Source organism: Mytilus trossulus, unplaced genomic scaffold (assembly GCF_036588685.1).
Source record: "Mytilus trossulus isolate FHL-02 unplaced genomic scaffold, PNRI_Mtr1.1.1.hap1 h1tg000050l__unscaffolded, whole genome shotgun sequence".
NCBI lineage: Eukaryota > Metazoa > Mollusca > Bivalvia > Mytilida > Mytilidae > Mytilus > Mytilus trossulus.
In genome coordinates, this window is record NW_026963292.1 from 273,047 (window position 1) to 292,514 (window position 19,468).

General features: G+C 32.9%; 1 protein-coding gene across 1 annotated transcript in view; it reads right to left on the reverse strand.

Annotated features, from left to right (window-relative positions):
• Positions 1–502: 502 nt before the first annotated feature.
• Positions 503–19,468, reverse strand: part of LOC134699321 (helicase domino-like) — a 79,063-nt gene continuing 60,097 nt past the window's right edge. Inside the window, exons 36-50 of the mRNA XM_063560934.1 lie at positions 19,114–19,117; positions 15,202–15,237; positions 14,471–14,627; positions 13,648–13,865; positions 12,878–13,108; positions 11,302–11,589; positions 10,749–10,925; positions 9,662–9,829; positions 9,049–9,268; positions 8,274–8,416; positions 7,686–7,778; positions 7,184–7,273; positions 6,438–6,615; positions 5,442–5,540; positions 503–2,725 (exon numbers count right to left, since the gene is read on the reverse strand). Coding sequence (XP_063417004.1) covers positions 1,851–2,725; positions 5,442–5,540; positions 6,438–6,615; positions 7,184–7,273; positions 7,686–7,778; positions 8,274–8,416; positions 9,049–9,268; positions 9,662–9,829; positions 10,749–10,925; positions 11,302–11,589; positions 12,878–13,108; positions 13,648–13,865; positions 14,471–14,627; positions 15,202–15,237; positions 19,114–19,117 — 2,977 coding nt within the window. The 3' untranslated portion in view covers positions 503–1,850. The remainder of the gene's footprint in view (positions 2,726–5,441; positions 5,541–6,437; positions 6,616–7,183; positions 7,274–7,685; positions 7,779–8,273; positions 8,417–9,048; positions 9,269–9,661; positions 9,830–10,748; positions 10,926–11,301; positions 11,590–12,877; positions 13,109–13,647; positions 13,866–14,470; positions 14,628–15,201; positions 15,238–19,113; positions 19,118–19,468) is intronic.

The window sequence follows — 19,468 nt, forward strand, 5'->3', positions numbered from 1 at the left end:
CTTCCTACCACGTTTCAATAAATTATGTAGTGTGGTTTCTAAGGAGATGCGATGACAACAGGACTAACAGATGGATGGGTCAAAAACATATACCCTGCGGAACTTTTGTATAAGGTATAATTAGTATAACGATAATACTATTTGATTTTTTAATACAAAGGTCCTAGAGGTGGTCTCATCATACTTTCTCCTGTCATTATGAAAACAAGAATGTGTCCCATTCGCACTATCATTTTTTTATGTTCAGTTGTCCACAAACTTAAGGGCAAAACTCCAATTTGGCATTAAAATTAGAAACATCAAATCATAGAAAACATGTGTTCTATGTTTCAAGTTGATTGGATCTAACTTCATCAAAAACTACATAGACCAATTTTTTTAACCTGAAACAGGACAGAGGGACGAGCAAACCCTCAGACCCTAGATGAGGCATGAAAATAATAGATTCCATTCTTTTTTTTTATAAATGTTTAATGAAATTTGTACATGATGTATGATTAACTACATATATATCTCAACACATAATAATTCTGCAGTCATGACAATCTGATTTATCATAAATCAAAAAGGAAAGTAAAGTATCATCATTTAATGAAGTACTTTTAAAAGTTAATGTATCTTCACATTTTACAGTCAAATATGATTAAAAATTTAAATGAGAGCATTTCATCAACAATGAAATTTTACAATAAAACAAACTGAATATTTTGAAAAGATTATCTATCGAATTTGGTGTACTGTTTAAGTTCCCAAGCTCACTAACAAGAAAAATATAAAAAAAAACTACAAAAATCCTGCTTTACTGGATTTCAAAGCAAAACGATTACCAGCTTGGAACCTTGTAAATTTTGTAGTAGGCATCATTCTTGTCATATCATAAATAACAGGAAAATTATCACGGTCTAATGAACATTTTCTGTATCATTTTTATAAAGTTTGATGAAAACTTGTGTGTCATAATATTAACATGATTAACCTATACAAATTCATTAAATAAGATAAATTATACATCAGATTTAAATAAGTTTTCAGACTATACTAAACAAGGAAATAAAATGCCACAGGAGTTTGCTAGCAAATGAAAATGTCATTGAAATGTAGCATATTGTACTAATATCCTGGCATTAAAATGGTCACATACATACACAGTACAAAATCTAGAACTCCAAGACCACATCAAACAAATGTAATAATTAACACTCACTAAAGTCTATGTAATACATTCTATAAACATACAAATATACCATGCATTTACTTCTAATCTATTGTGTTTTACTTTTAACTCATTCTAATGTCAATAACTATTAAATAATAAAATTCAAAGTTACTTTGTTTACAAAGAAACTCACTCTTTACAACAATACATATAACTGTTAATAGAAATGTTTTATCCTATGGCCAATTATACATGTATTAGACAGAGTGATAGCTAGCCCATTTTGTCATTGAAAAAATTCCTTTCAAAAATAAATATAGAAAACAATGTTCCCATTACTTGCTTTCTTAACATCCAGTGGCAAATATTTCATGCATATTGAGGATGTTTGTTTCAGTAAATTCTACACATGGTCATAGACTCATTCTTATACAAACCAAATAAATAATACAAGAAATAATCAATAGAATATGAACTCTCAATGTTTTGTATTCACTAACTTTTTTGTTTGTTTCAGTATTAGTCCTTTCACTGAAGGTTTCATGTCATTGCTGCCCTCATTTTGTTTACTAACACTGGTAGATTTTTACGTCACATCTTATTGGTCTTGTCCCTATTTAAAGTATATAGAAACTATGATTTCTAGTCATCAATCAATAAAATATCAAATGAATCATTTTGAGTATGTCAATAACTATTGATGTTTTGGTTGATTCCTAGTCCTCATGGCATAGGGTGAAGGTTTTAAAGACTGTTGCCCACCTTGTGGAGTCTGTACCACTGTGGTAACAATTCCTGGACCTACTGGTGACTGTGGGGGTAGTGCTGCAGCTGCTGCTAGAGCTGCCTGTGAAGTGACGGTACCAGTCTGTACTGTTGTTTGTGAAACTGGTACCTGTTGCTGAATTAATGTTACATTAGGGGGTGGTGTTTGATTAGCTGGGGTAACAGTCAATGTCAATGGTGATGATGTATGAGGCACTACTGTGCCCGTTGACGGCTGAGATGTGGAATGAACGTGAATTGTGGCTGGCTGCTGTACTGATGAGCCACTAGGAGTCACTTGAATCTGTTGAATAGGATGTGCCACTATTGAAGCCTGTGATAAAGTGGCCATCCTAGCCTGATGAGTTGCCACTGGATGAACTTGAACAGTGTTGCCGCTAACATTACTGACTGTTGCCACTGTGACAGACTTGGCAACCTGTTGAGAGGGGTGAGCCATGCTAATTGTTGCTACAGGTATCTGTGTTGGTGCACTGGCAGCCACTGACACCTGACTAATTGCAGGTGATGCCACGGAAATGGTGTGTATCTGTGAAGTTGGTATGGTACCTTGGGATGAGGTGAGGACTTTAGTAACAATCTGTCCTGAGGGCTGACTCTGAGTAACTGTGGCAATGATTGTCGGCTGAGACGTTATTATCATTGACCCCTGATGAGGTTTGTTTGTACTCATGATTTGCTGCAGCTGGTAGGTTAGAGGTCGACCAGAGGCACTTTGAGGTTGAGGTATGATCTGAACTGTATTGAGAGGTATCTGAGTCTTCCCCATTTGCTGGGTAATGGCTGAAAATTAAAGACAAAATTTAAATACCTTCATCAAAAACATCATGACAAATAGTAGGTTTGAATTGTTGCATAATAACATTTGTTGTTTAAATGTATAGATGGACAAGCCTCAATACAATAAAATTAATGGTACCAATTTCTTGCACCAGTTGCGCATTTTGACAATACATGTATCTTCAGTGATGCTCGTGGCCAAAATATTTGAAATCCAAGACTTATATAAAAGATGAAGAGCTATAATCCAAAAGGTCAAAAAGTATAGCCAAATCCATTCAAAGTCTGTTTTGTATTTACAGCTTTTACATTAATGCTAGCAAGACAAATCTTTGTTTGACTTGCTTGCTTTGCTTGTATCAATGTTTGCTCAAGCATGGCAATTAAGATAGGCGGGGCTTCAGCTTGTATACATCATACTTAAATTTTATTGGACGTTATGTTTGAAGTTAAGGACAGTCACACAAAATTTTAAAACATCACAAGATGACAAATATAAAGCGCAATCGTAGAAATGGAAGCCAAAAAATTGTATTGTTTTTCTCTCTCGAAGATATGCATTTTTTTATCATCCAACTGAAAAGACTGTCGTCAAGTACTTTTAGTAAAACAAAAAAGCTATTCGAACACACCTACTCTGATTTAGTGATTCGAGTGATTCATTACATAGGTATTTCATTTGACCCATATATTTCATCTTTTAGTACTGTGATTTTTTTTATGTTATAACGTCAACCTGTAGCTTTGCTATATAAAAATGATAGAATCTGAAGCGAGATGGTGTATCAAATATTCTTTCTTTGTACGTTTTCAACACAAAATATTCATCTCAAACACACCCGAATAAAGAAGGTGCACTTGATTTTCTAATAAAAGAGATAAATTAATTAGGGGGGGGATGACTTCATTATTTTATTTATTATATCTATTGTTATTGAATATTGCGCACTTTGGATTAATTTTTGCTTGTAAACCTCCAAACTGATTTTTCTTTGTTTATAGAGAAGGCGATAAGTGCTTTCTGTTATGTTTACTTTAGTACGAAATTTTTTAAAAGTGAATAGAAACAAATAAAATAACAATTTTCTTCTCAAATACGAGTGTTTTATTGTAAAAAAACAACCATTTGCACAAGTTTTTAATTTATCTATTCAATAGCTAAGCAGAACAGTTAGATATCAAGTCGACAACATGGTTATCTATCAAGTTGGATGAAGAAAATACTTCCCTTTTTTCTAAAATTAATATGGACAGAGAACATATCAATCTATAAGTTTACTTATTTCCGTGTCTGTCCTTCCATTACTAGACTCAAGAAAAAAAATCAAAAAATTGGTAAAAATTGTATCAAAAAGAGAAAATCGAGTGAACCTTCTTATGTTAGGGTGTGTTTGAGATGAAAAATTTGTCTAAAAAACGCACAAAGGAAGAACATTTGATACATCATCTCGCTTCAGATTCTATCATTTTTTATATAGCAAAGCTACAGGTTGACTTTATAACATAAAAAAATCACATTACTAAAAGATGAAATATATGGGTCAAATGAAATACCTATGTAATGAATCACTCGAATCACTAAATCAGAGTAGGTGTGTTCGAATAGTTATTTTGCTTTTCTAAAAGTACTTGACGACAGTCTTTTCAGTTGGATGATGAAAATGCAGATCTTCGAGAAAAAACAAATACATTTTTTTGGCTTCCATTTCCTCCATTGCGCTTTATATTTGTCATCCTGTGATGTTTTAAAATTTAGTGTCCTTAACTTCAAACATAACCGTCCCATTAAATTTAAGTATGATGTATACAAGCTGAAGCCCCACCTATCTTAATTGCCATGCTTGAGCAAACATTGATACAAGCAAAGCAAGCAAGCTAAACAAAGATTTGTCTTACTAGCATTAATGTATTAGCTGTAAAGGTAAAACACATTTGGGGCTTTTGTGAGAAAAGAATCAAATTCCTGAAAATCAGCATAATTGGCTAACGATTGTACAACAAAGACAAATCTTTCAATTATCTTATAAAGGTTACATTATAGAAAAATAATCAGAAATAAAGATCAAATCGCAACAGATAACAAATTCATACATTTATGTAATAAAACAGTAAGAAGGGGAATTTTTCTATAAAATAAAATAAAACAACATTTACATTAATCACATAATGAACATTTATGGAATATATGTCTGAAATACTGTTCGTCCTCAACCAATCTAGATGGAAATTTGGCTTTAAGAACTATCCCAATTTATTGGGGATATCCCCCAGTAGAGAGGTGTTGACCTGAATTTTATTAAATAGACTGAACTTGATTCAAAATGAGTTAAAATAGTATTTAAGCACATAGATGTACATACTAATACTAACAGTATAAAAGTAAATTAAACAATTATGACAATATTAGCACCCAATCACTGAAGGGGGTCTCATAGGGGGGTTCCGATCCCGTATCCCGCTTACTGTTTTGTTAGATTCCCGTATCCCGCTTACACTATGTGCGTAAGCAATTCTCATTTTTTTGTCATTTACCGGGTCCCGCAAGACCTCAATTCCCATTTTCACGACACAATAATTTGACTTTCACGTTTCACGCTTACTCAAATTCGGCAATCCTGCATCACGCTTAGACCCCAATGAGACCCACACTGGAGCCAATGAAATCCCATGGATTTGAAAAGTTGTCAGAAATTTAAATGTTGTGTGTGTCCATACTTACAAGTGATTTTCTGTTGTCCAGGAATGGGCTGTGCTTTTCTAAGTAATTGCATTGGAGGTAACTGTCCCTTCTGAAGCTGACTGATTGTTGCTTTGGTAGCTGTGAATATATTTATTTATTTTGTGAAAAATTAATGTACTTCAATAGTATAAGTAACAATTTAATATAGAAAATATTTCACTTATCTTCGAGAAAAATCTTAACATATTCAGAAATTGTAGCAAAGGTTTTATAAATGTGAAAATTGCAACAGTATAAGGTTCAAAAGAGTACAAACTTAAATTTATTATCTTAAAAGTGATTTGATTGTATACAATTTTTTTCAATCGCATTAATGATGTATTAGTTTCTGTAGCCCTTTTCACAAAAAATCTTGTGTAAAATTGATCGTAAGATAAAATATTTAGTTCAATTGTTGAGGAACATTTTAGACTTACGAAAAATTTTACACTTCAGATTTTTTGTGAAAAGGGCTACAGAATTTCCAAAATAATTTGATTTCAAAATTAGCTGCAAACAATTAACACTTTCATAACTGAAAACTATAAGGGCTATTCCTTCAAAAATGTTTGTGGAAGGGACTTCCAATACATTCCTATAACCAAGAACCATTTTCAGATAATTTTGCATATTGGTAACAGTGGCGGATCCAGAGGGGGGGTTCCGGGGTTGCGCACCCCCGCTTTATTTTTGCCGATCAATGCATTTGTATCGGGACATATGTTTTGCACACCCACCCTTTGCCCTGGGTTAGCACCCCCCCTTTCGAAAATTCCTGCATCCGCCCCTGGGTAATAGACATATACTGAAAAAGATTTGACCAACATTCAAAAACTAAACTTTCCTTCCTACCGTCAAACATACTTTTAAATGGAATATCCCTAAGTTAAAATGGCTTATATCAATTTTTCTTGTTCATAAAAAATATCATTAATAAATCAGAATTTTCAGATTCTACTTGCAATATGTTGATTGAATATCTAGTTGCCTATATACCTATATTTGTCTTTTGAGCAGGAACTGTAACGTTTATACTGACAGCTGTACTGGTGGGTAGTTGTAGCGGTACTGGTGTGGACACGGTCTTCACTAAGTGGGCAGAAGTTCCAGCCACTGAAACAGGCTGACCAACTTGCTGCACCTGACCCTGGGCTATTATCTGTGTAGCTGGCAACTAAAAAAATTAAATTGTCTTGATTTATTGATTTTTAACGCCACTTTCAACTCTATTGTGTACTTTTATATGACACAAAATACACATGTATGTTAATCTCTTAATTGCTGATGTTAGTCTACAAGTTGTCAACAAATACATAGATCTCATAAACATGTTTAACCCTGTCACATTGTTGCGCCTGTCCCAAGTCAGGAGTCTATGGCCTTTGTTAGTCTTGTATTATTTTAATTTTAGTTTCTTGTGTACAATTTGGAAATTAGTATGGCGTTCATTATCACTGAACTAGTATATATTTGTTTAGGGGCCAGCTGAAGGACGCCTTCGGGTGCAGGAATTTCTTGCTACATTGAAGACCTGTTGGTGACCTTCTGCTGTTGTTTTATGGTTGGGTTGTTGTCTCTTTGACACATTCCCCATTTCCATACTCAATTTTATAGATATTAAAAAAAAAATCTGTTTTTTTTACAATCAGTAAATATGACCAATGAGTGACATTTATTAATGCAGGTCTTGAGATGTAATTATTGAATTTCAGACTACCATCATAGATTAAGTTGAGACCTACTTGTAATTGTCCCTGTTTCTGGATAAGCTGCTGTTGTTGTTTCAGACGATTTAACTCATCCTGTGTCAGTTGTCTCTTCATCCGTGGAACCTACATTGTATAAAGCATAAAGGATATGTAAAAAGTTATGTCACCCAAATTCAAACTTGATCTGTATTTTGTGGAAATAAGTATTGTGTATAAGTTTTATAACATTTGGTTGAGGCAAACTAATGTGAGAGAACAGAAACTAAAATCAACATGTACGTTCAAACAACAATTTCTTTGGTGTGTCCCTTCCAAGACCTCTCTCCAGGTGAGCATGCTTCACAAGAAGATTGATAAAACAATAATAAGTATGACCATGCTAACTTTACTTTTTTATCCTGTTTATTTTCTTGACCAGTTGAAAGAACTTAATTCATTATTTTCCATGTCATAACACATGAATATATTAGGGAAATTAGGAATGTATAATAAATGATAAGATTAATTGTTTGTTCTTCAGAAATTCAGGTCATACCTGAGCCACACTGGTGACCAGCTGTTGAGCTATAACTGTTTTCTGGGGAATCCCTGGACGAGCACTCTGTTGAATCTGTCGTAATTGCTGTTGCTAAAATTCAAGAAAAAAAATTAATGAGACAAATATTAAATTGAATGCAAAAATTCAAGACAATGAACTATTAAGTTTACATTCATATTTTAAGTGGAATATTTATTCACCTTCAAGATTCAATTTCATAAGCAATAAAAAACATTCACTGATAATTTCCCTATTGTAATTTCAGCATGGTTAAATAACAAGATTGCCTTGAATGGATTTCTGATATTGTTATTTTTTTCTAATAACTTTAACATATTTTTTTAATAACTCAGATCTTCACTTTGTTTGATCTTCAGTTCAGTTTTTGTTATTTGTACAAAAACATCTCTGATACATTTTGTTGTTTCCTGATGTTATTGTTACTCCATTGTAGTTTTGTGACCTCTTATTCTTTATTTTTAATTCCTGTACCAGTCACACTTCAGCAATAGAATGAATAACCACCATTACATGCATGTTTACTTTAACCTTTCTTGTAATGATTTTTCACATTATGCGACTTACTGTAATATTAAGTTTCTGCATCCTGAGTTGTTGTTGTTGTTGTATAGCCTGGTGACCAATCAGATGTCTCTGTTGCATTAATTGTTGTTGTGGTGTCAATGTTTTACCAGCAGCTACTGTCAGTTGTTGTCCTACCACAGTATCTACAAATAACATCATCAAATTACAGCAAAAAGACTTTAGTGTGTAAAGGTAATATTTTTGGTATATAATTGCTAGCTGAACTTTGAAATTATTATACCGTTAACTATACTATCCTTCTTTTGGAGTAGTCTAGTCCTACAGACTGATAAATTGGTTATCTGTTGGACTAGTCTACTCTTAAAGGATGATAAAATACCTACTTAAATTATGACTTTACTTAAGACATTTTGCTGTAACAACTATCAATTACAAGGTTGCTTAATAGGCTTTTCAATTAACAATTTAATATTACATGGTTACCTTATATTTATAAGATATATAAGAAATAGGAGATGTAGTATGGTCGCTTATGTGACAACAATACCAAAAGACTTTAGGACCAAAGTTTTATGAAAAACTGAACCAGAACTTAAAAGCACATAATATATATCATTTTCAAGCTGTTAAAGGTCCTTTAAACAAAGTATGTCTTAAATCAATAACATTTAATAAAAAATCTTATTTGACGAAAATACTTCAAACTTTTTTTCTCTAAGCAAATGCAATTATAAATCAATTAAAAGTACACATCACCAAAAACAGATTTTCATCTATATAGTTTTGTTAAATATAAGTCAAAACAAGATCTTACTTCCAGCAATAGTTGTGATACCAGGTATTCGTTGTTGGGCTGCTGCCACTGCTAACTGAGCTGGTGTCAATGTGGTTACTGTAGAGACTTGTGTCCTAGCTGTAGTGATCTGAGCTATCTGTCCTGTGGCACCCTGACTTACAGAGGTAATCTCCTGTATGGTTTGAGGAGCTGCTGGACGCTGAGCTCGAATGGCTGATGTCAACATATTTGATACAGCCTAAAAAACATTAATAATCTATCATTTATACTCTTTCATAGTGGGACATAAAAAAAATATTTACTTCAAAATGAAATCACTCAAAGTGGAATTTAAATTCTCTTTTGAAATCAATGTTGCAATATTTTGAGTTTGAATACATTTACTTGTGGAGATTATCAAAGAAATTTCTGCTATAAAACTGTAATACTACTGCATGATGATAAAACATTTGTTAATTTAATCAATTATGTTGTTTAAAATGCGATTGATTTTTGGATTCATATTTATGAAAATGATATCCGAGTTAGTCTTGATTCCATGAAAATAAGTTCCTTACTATAACATTTATGTTCAGTTATTATTTCCTGATTTGCCTATTAAAGACTGTAGAATGTTTCTAGTAGTTCTTACCACAGTAGCAGGCTGTCCTGCACTGGCCTGACTCATCCTTCTATTGATAGCAGCAAAGTTAGATGCCACTCCTGGTGGTGTATTAACTACAATGTTACTGGCAGCACGAGGTAAGGACACAGCCGTCACTGCCTGTCCTACTGCTGTCTTGGCTAATGTGGCCGTCTGCTGTAAATAGAAAAATCATCTTATCAAGGAGAGAAACTAGATATTCAACATGCATGTTATTCTGTTGTCTTGAAAACAATCCTTCAATGCAACAACGAAATGAGCTGCACATGTATATGATGTACAAAATGTTAATGAATTTGAGTTGTTTGTAAGTAAGCTATTGTGTTATTAAGGTTTGATTGAAGCTTGTGCAGTAAAATGTGACCTTTGAAGACAACTGGTCTCAACAAAATATAATATAGTTACAATATGTCAATTCATTGCTAGCTCTTTAGTACCAAACTAATTACAAATGAATAGATTGGGGTTTAGCTTGAATACCAATTATGACCTGTTGAAATTCTGTCCTCACTGAACAAAAAAAGACGCAAGCATGATGACTTTAAATACTAGACAAGCTGTTGGGTGTGTGTGACAGTAGTGTTTAGACCTACGAGACCAGCTGTTGGGTGTGTGTGACAGTAGTGTTTAGACTTACTAGACCAGCTGTTGGGTGTGTGACAGTAGTGTTTAGACTTACGAGACCAGCTGTTGGGTGTGTGTGACAGTAGTGTTTAGACTTAAGAGACCAGCTGTTGGGTGTGTGTGACAGTAGTGTTTAGACTTACGAGACCAGCTGTTGGGTGTGTGTGACAGTAGTGTTTAGACTTACTAGACCAGCTGTTGGGTGTGTGTGACAGTAGTGTTTAGACTTACGAGACCAGCTGTTGGGTGTGTGTGACAGTAGTGTTTAGACTTACTAGACCAGCTGTTGGGTGTGTGTGCCAGTAGTGTTTAGACTTACGAGACCAGCTGTTGGGTGTGTGTGACAGTAGTGTTTAGACTTACGAGACCAGCTGTTGGGTGTGTGTGACAGTAGTGTTTAGACTTACGAGACCAGCTGTTGGGTGTGTGTGACGGTAGCATTTAGACTTACGAGACCAGCTGTTGTGACAGTAGTGTAAATCTGTTGTAACTGTTGACTAGTGACTGCTCCAGCTATACTTTGTGCCACCACGACAGCTGTGGTTCCTTGGGAAGGTGTGGCAGGTGTAGGGGTAGCCTGGGTAGTTTGTGCTTGAGATTTCTGAAGCTGTTGTTCGGCAGAAGCAGCCTATTAGGAAAGGAGTTTTAAGCCATCAATTACAACTTTAAATCAATTATATTTTCCTGTTGTAGTCAATAAAATTCTAAAAGCAAGCAAAGCTATTTTTTTCTTTTGACTTGAAAAATATAAACATAAATTACTTTGATCTCAAAACTAAATCTTTTAAATAGCTATATGAAATAGTACTTTTCTAAAGAACTGCAGTAAATTTGTTTTCTTATAATGTATGTATTTTATTTATATCTGCATTAGTTACTTCACATATTTTTAATATTCACACATATTATATTTCAAGATTACCTGTAAAGTTGATGACAAAAAGTTTCACAGAAAAAATGAATAAACAAATACTGGTTATAAGGTTGAGAGTAAATGATCTTACGGCAGCAGCTTGGTTCTGTTTCTTTTCTCTTTGTATTCTCTGTGCCCTGATCTCAGCCACCTGCATTGGTGTCAGTGGTTGTTCGTAGTTGATTTCATTCTCCGACAGGACAGAAGCATGCTTTGGATTCTTCAATGTAGGATTAACCAGAGTCTGTTTGAGTGGAGGTGGACGTTTAGTGGCTATACCCTTGACTCCGTCAAACCTCAGACTGTATAACATACTGATAGCATTCTGGTTATCTTGAACAAATAACTGACTTGTTCTCATTGGACGGTTGTTCTTTGTCTGAAAAAATATATGGGACTTAATATTAACTTATCTTTTGCAAATAGTTGTACACATCTTAGCTAGTCTTAACTCTCCCCTAGGAAAAAAATCTTTTTAAGTCAAGTATTTGATGCCATTTTTTTGTTTTGGCTTTTATAATTTTGCATTTAAAAAAAAAAAAATTACTTGTTGGTAGTGCCTTTCACTAGTTTCTCTTTAGTTTTAACCCTTTCAACGCTACACAAAAAAATAGAAAAATGGCTGCTGCTGCTGCATTTTTTTTAGTTCATTCATTAGTACAGTATTTTCCTTTTCAGACTGCTGTATCTTTTTTATTATATGAGATACAGAGAAAGTTATTGCATGAAAAATGCTCAGGAGAGCATGAACTGCAATGTTAGGCAATTATTTTACTGAAATTTTATCAGGTTACCTGCGTTTTCAGGTAATTAACAGGTAAAAGGTGTAATTTATTACATTTGTGTTGAATTTTTAATAAAAACTACTTTTAGTCTTCATTTATTTTGTTGTTTTATCTGCCATATTGTAAAGAAGACACCAGGTGCCCGATTCCGTAGCGTATTGTACCATACATAAAGTTTTATGCAATCATGGCACAAATAAATAGCTCCGTCCTAAAAAATTTCAGTCAACCTCCGTTTTCCCCCTTTCCCCTACGTCTAGTAATGATCGATCAAATCATATTTCCCACACGAATTTAATGTAATAAACACATTGAGATAACAAGAAACCTTTTAACTAATCCTCTTTGTTAGTTTCGACTTAGAAATGCTGAAATTTTTCCATATTTACAGCTTCGTTTCCGATTTCCGCCATTTGCATTTGTCAAAATATTTGTTTTTATTTTCCTTCTATTTTCTTTCTACTGCATGATTTTACTATAAAAATTGTCGGGATTTCAAGCGCAAATGAGACGTTGCATATCCTAGATTCAAACGAGGAAAAATTAAAGAGAACCCAAATGAAAACCGAATGGTTTAGGAGTCCTAATGAAAAATCCTTTTTCATTGCGGCATATGCCGCGAATAGCAGTGGCGAACGGCGTACTTCATCGCGGCATATGCCGTGTATAGCGTTGAAAGGGTTAAGAATATCAGACCAAAATTGCTCCGACAGATAATATCCATGATTAATTTGCTGATGAAAAGCAATATCACAACAATTTCTTCTATAAATCTATTAAAATTATTTCCCTTTTCAGCATAAGTATACAAAAGTAAATATATTCAAACACTTGTTAAATGGTCAACTTGTAACCATGTATGTATACTACATTATTTCTAACCTTATAAATTCCTTTAGTTTTCTTGCTCTGTTTTTTAGGGTTGATATCATACAATATTCTGCCTTCCTCCCTCGGTATGATTACATTTTCATATCTATTTTTACACTGCTTGGCTGAGCGATACAATCGACTTAAACTATTGACAATATCTGCCACTAAGTCCCAGTTTGGTAAGTGAGCAGGGGAAACAACCATTAGATTTAATGGAACATCAAATATCGTCTGCACAGCCTGTAAAATACAATTTCAAAAATCTTGTTATATAACTGTAGATTTTGTTCTAATACCATTTCAATATACACAGTAGTTTTTTTTATTACAAATAGATGATTGTAAAGAGTCTAGAAATAAGAATCTTTCACCCATAAATTTGTCTGTGGCAATGATTTTTAGTATCATGTAAATAATCTACTTTATTATTTTGTTATATTTAAGATGGATATTTATGTTTCAAATCAATTCATTTAGTTTCCTACATGCAAAAGTATTGCTTTAGCTTAGTCATATGTCTTTCAAATATACACCTTCAATATTGATTTTATTTGACAAAATGAGAGAAGATCTAAATAACAGTTATGATTACACCTATAGTCTTTATATTAACATGTTATTGTATGACAGCTCATTACTTTACCTGTAACAATGCCCAGTCCTCATGTATGAGCCATTCTAATGTTATTGTAGGACAGCTCATTACTTTACCTGTAGCAATGCCCAGTCCTCATGTATGAGCCATTCTAATGTTATTGTATGACAACTTATTACTTTACCTGTAGCAATGCCCAGTCCTCATGTATGAGCCATTCTGGATGATCAGGTGTGGGATCTGGTGGTTTGTTAATCATCTGTGGAACTGGACGGAAGGGTTTCAATAAGCCTTGTTTAAGTTTGGCCTCTCTACGTAACTTGAGAAGAGCAGATGTAGGTCTGTCAAACAATGATCGTGGGACTCTTGGTTGTTCTTCTTTTCTTTGTTTCTGTTTTCTTGCTGTAAGAAGTGAGATTTACATAGATTAGATCTTAATATAAATATCTGCTTCATGTTAGTTAATTTTTTAATCTTAAGTAAGATTTATACAGATTGCTCTTTTATTTTATTAGAGATCACAAGAAGTAAGATTTATATAGATTGCTTTTTTATTTTATTAGAGATCTCAAGAAGTCACTGGCGGATCTAGAAATTTTCATAAGTTGGGGCCCACTGACTGGCTAAGAGGGGCCCACTCCAGTCACGCTTCAGTGATTCCCTATATAAGCAAACATTTTTTTCCCCAAAAGGGGGAACCCCCCTCCATAAATCTGCCTCTGGAAGTAAGATTTACATAGATAGCTATTTTATTTCATTAGATATCTAAATATCAGTTCAGTCAAAATAAAATTTAAATACTGGTTTTGAAATATTTTCATTTTAAGGAATATCTGCAACATAATTTGCAGTAAAAAGAATTTGAATTCTGGAGACCAGATTCTTTATGAAGTTTTACAACTTTGCAGAAATATTTATATTGACAAAGCTTCCTTTTCTGACCAATGATGAGCAGTCTCAGTTAAAGGGTCAAGGAATTATTAAAGTTATCATTATACATGACTTACTTGTGATGGATTCAATCTTGGGTTTCTTGTGTTCCTTCTTGATGTAGATGGGTGGTAGTTGCGTCTCTGGCATAGTACTGTGTTCATACAGGAAGCACATTGATTGGTCAATATAGATGTCATTATCATCATGTGGTGGGGTGGGAGGGGTCCACATCTGTTGATTAAAAAAAATGTTTTAGTATTTATCAGATAATCATAATTCCTAGTTCATCTTAATCCTATATAGATTCTTGTTTATTACAGTAATTTTATCATAATCAAAAGTCTGTTTGTTCATTAAATCATTCTACACACTAGAAAAAAAACACATCATGTCAACTTTATCTAGAGCTGATCTTTTTCTCATTAAGGCTAAAATCATAGTGAAGTATTTGAAATTAATTTTGAGTTTTTTACTGCCGATTTTGGGCTATTTCATGGGGGTCTGTTTTTATTGGTGGAGAAGTGCCAGGAGAAAACCACTGACTTTTGATAGGAAAACTGACAATCCACGAGTGGGGTTCGAACTCACAATCTCAATGTTGACAGGCTAGTGATTATAGTAGTAACTACTTAAGACCACTCAGGCCCTAAGTATTTTTGAAAGCTGTTATGTTCAGCCTATGATGAAACAAGCTTTTATTTGAAGTGTAGAAAAGTCAAAATTGATTATCATTTGTTGAAGATCACTAATTCAGTAAGAAATGACAATTACATTTATTATATTTTAACATTATTCTCATACTTACTGTCATTTTTTCTTGATCAACATCAGATTTAAAGACCTGTAGAATAGAAAATTCTAAATATAGACTTTGCAAATTGATGAATCATTAGTCCCATAATGACACTGTAAATAATTTCCCGACAGAATGGATGAACAATGGTGTATGTGGATAGTGCAAAGTACCCTAGGAATCAAACTATTTCCTCAAATAACTAAAAATTTGGGTTGATTAGCAAAGAATCATATGATTTTATGTTTCTGTGATTTGCAAGCATTTTTTTTTTGATACGGCTGTTTCAAGAGGCTGTGTATTTTTTTATATATTGATATTGATGGACTCAAATATTGTAGTTGTTAAAATTCATGTCTTCACCCTGATGAACATGCAATACAAAAACAAGACACTTTATGAAACGCCTCATTTTATGATCCTTCCTAAATGGGATCAGTTTTTAAACATTTCTGATCAATTTTCCAGATTCATATTATTCCTGGTTTATATAATCGTCTAATGAAAATACAAGCTTTCAAAGTTATTAAAACCAGTACATAAAACAATTTTATAGTTTAGAGAACATCAAAGTACTTCAAAACAAGATATTATGTGTGCTATGAGAGATAAAAGTATCAAGGATACCAATGCAGAGTTGCTGTCTATAGAGATTTGCAGTAGTTGTCACTCCTATTTGTGGTTATGATGAAGATTATTAAGTTCAAGATAATTTACATGAAATGATAGAAGACCAGATATTTGCCTAAATTTCATTTCATTAATTGCTGTTGTAACCTTGACCTCTGATCAAGTGACATCAACATAAACAGATCCTTTATCCATGACAATAATTCTATTTATGGCCAACAAGTTGTAGTGAAACCAAACTTTTCTAAAAATTCTTAAGTCTATTCCAAGAAACTGTAATCTCTATCCATTAAATCTTGCACTATTGCTAGCCTATGACTTATATCAAATTGCTACTACATGTATCACATTTACCTTTGACCTAGTGACCACAAGGTCAATAGAATTCTATTACACCCATAAGTGCATTATTCCTATAGCTTGGTAATTATCTTGTTAATTATCAAAGATTTTGCTTCAGGCACCAAAGTATAATGAGTTGCATCAGATAGCATGTTGTTCGTCTAAATTACAGAAGTTACTTTTTTCTGTTGTATCTAATAACAAACCAAATCATAAAACCCTTTAGTGATTGTACCACATCTTATTTCTACCATGGATGCCAAGTTACAGCAAACATCTAATATTACACCAAGGAAACACACAAGAGTAAAGATATGGGAGCTGTGTTAGGAGACAGTAGCCTAACAATGAGGACCAGGAGGTATTGTTTACAGAGACTTGTTTTAGTGTGTTGTGGAAAATCTCATTCCATCTGATCAGTCGATATTTTTATTGCAATGTGCATCACTCCTGTTAGGACCTTCCTTTTGTAAGTTTCATATGTTCACATCAAACATGCATGTAGTTCTGCAGATGGCAACTTCTTAGTGTTTTGAATGGCAATTGTTAAATATTAATCCTTTTCAAGCCATATTTCCTTCAACAATGCACCACAACACAATTGTTGAATGAATCATTTTGATAACACGGCTTCACACTATGCCGGAAACATTTGCCATTTGTATACATCTTATTCATATCCTCATACCCGTTGCAAAAGTCAACCTGGAAACCAGGAATATACTGGTACAGAAAAAGAAACCACATGCACGATGAACCTAACCAACAGAACATATATCATTCTCTCACTTAATGAATTGCCACTAGACATTAAACAAGTAACAATCAATCAATCAATCAATTGATGATAATTTGTTATCAATGCATTCCTCAGTACCTTTTAAGCCTAAAGACAAGCAAATCCCAAATGTTGTAATAAACTAAACCAATCAAAAACAAAATGGATCACTTGCCATGCACAATTGACCTTTGTCAGCAGATCAGAAAATATATTCCCATGTCCATGGTATATATTACTACAGTATAAATCCATGTGTTGAATACAAGTCACATATACCATGTAAATTGTGGTTTTAGATCATTGAACTGTTGACATAACTATCTAAGAGACTTAATATATCTTGTATAGCGTGGCTTTAGATCACTGAACTGTTTACTCGACTTAATATATCATCTATATTATGGCTATCCTTAACCCTGTCACTGAACTGTTGAAAAGGAACTCTATAACCCACCAGGATGTAGGCAGGAACCTAAGCATGACTACAATTGGCCACAACGGAGTGAAACTCACTAAATTACCAAGTTTCCAGAGAACCAGAGTGTCCATTACTACTATCTTGGGTAAATATAAACATTTATGGTGATGTGGAATCTGCATCATCAGGCCAATAATGATACAAGGTTGTGTGGTGCCTCAGTTAAGCCAAACAAACATGCCTGTAATTTTAGAACGTTTCCTAAAGGAGATACAGAATTTCCACAATGACACCATAAACCTTATATCACCCCTGGCTGACAAACATACACAAAGTTCTGTCATTTTGTTATTTCAGTTAAAGGCTATTCTATTTTCAAGTTTTGTTTGAGATTAGAATGCATCTTGAATAAAATTTAAGCAAAAATTTCAACCACTTATGCAGTCAATTTCGACCTTTTCCAGAATAACCAAATGACAAAAACTTCACACATGTTTATAAAGAGATGCAGAAACAACAGCATTTGTTACATAAATGTTTATTTTTATCCTTTTTTCATCAAAATCATTTACAAATGAATGGAAATGACATACAAATATTCATTGTTATCTTATATACAAAACATAAAAACTTGTGCTAATCTAAACTTGTGCAACATTCAAACAACTAATCATCTTCGACACACTAGCAAATACATTCTTGTTGAATTCTTAGAATTATTACATTACATACAACAGTTCTGTTTTTCATTTATAACCTTCAAGTAAATGTTCTGTTCCTTTGGAATCAGTGAAGAAAAATATTTAAGGTCCTAATAAATTTAGAGATTTCTAAATAACAGTTTTAAATAAAAAATAAACTTTTCAAATAGAGATTTCTTCTTTTGATGTTTCACATCATAAAATGTTTTCTGTTCAACTTCAACTTGAACTTTATTCAAACAATAAAAAAATAATATTGCATTCTTACAAAAATAAATTTGCTTATTACAGATTTGAGGATCACAACGAGAAAATCCCAACTCAAGCATAGCACAATTTCAATCCATGTATTGGGTAATTATTATCAAACAAATTTTGTTATTGGCCTATAAAAAAACACTGACCTGTGAAACAGAACATTTACAATCAATGGTTTAATCTGGTTTTATATTTTAGGATATATGACCGTATGGATTCCTTTGATAAACTCAATAAAATTGTTGTGCAATTACAGGATCAATATAAATGTCCAAATACTTATTTAACAATACTTGTAGTATCTGCACTTTAATTATCCCCCTTGTTAAGTATGATATAAAAATGAAAGTTTTAAACCAAGCAGGAGAAAGCAAGTGATATTATGACAACCTGATTTGTGTGGAGATGAGAACAAAGATGTTTGTTATACAAAAATAAGTCTTTTACAAATTCCTGTATAAAATTGACACCACATCTAGATGCATAAAAATTGAAACAAAAATAATTCCCTTCAAACTTTGATATTTTTTTTTGGACAGACTTCCATAATTTATTGCTGTCTATTTTAAAAGTAGACAAAGTTATGTCACATAAAATTACTTGTAATTGAAGTTGTGTATCATCTGCTCAATAGAACATGAAAAGAAACTTGAAATGTAATAAAAATTTAGTAATAATGGCTATTCAAAATAGTGCCATATTTTATATAGGAATTATGACAATCTTATACTGCTCTAAGCAAAGCAGTAAATCCCATGCAAAAATAATGGATTTGTATTAAACTACATTTATACTTCACTTAAAAATATCTCATAAAAATTTGTCACAGCTCATGACATCTAGACAAATGAGAAGACATACACTCTATATTTACAGGTTTAACCATTCAAACATTTCTCATTCGGCCAATGGAACTTCATATAAACATCATCAAATTAAATGCAAACTCTTCAGACTTCTATATACATTTTTGTTTACATTCATTCACAAGACTTATCCTTAATTTCTATATTTAACATCCATCATTTATCTCAATAAACCACAAGATTAGTGGGTTTTCGTACAAAATTATTCCCATAAAAAAGTTCCAAATACAATTCAAATTTGCCAAAAATTGTAATTACTTTTTTGAAATCAATTAATTATATA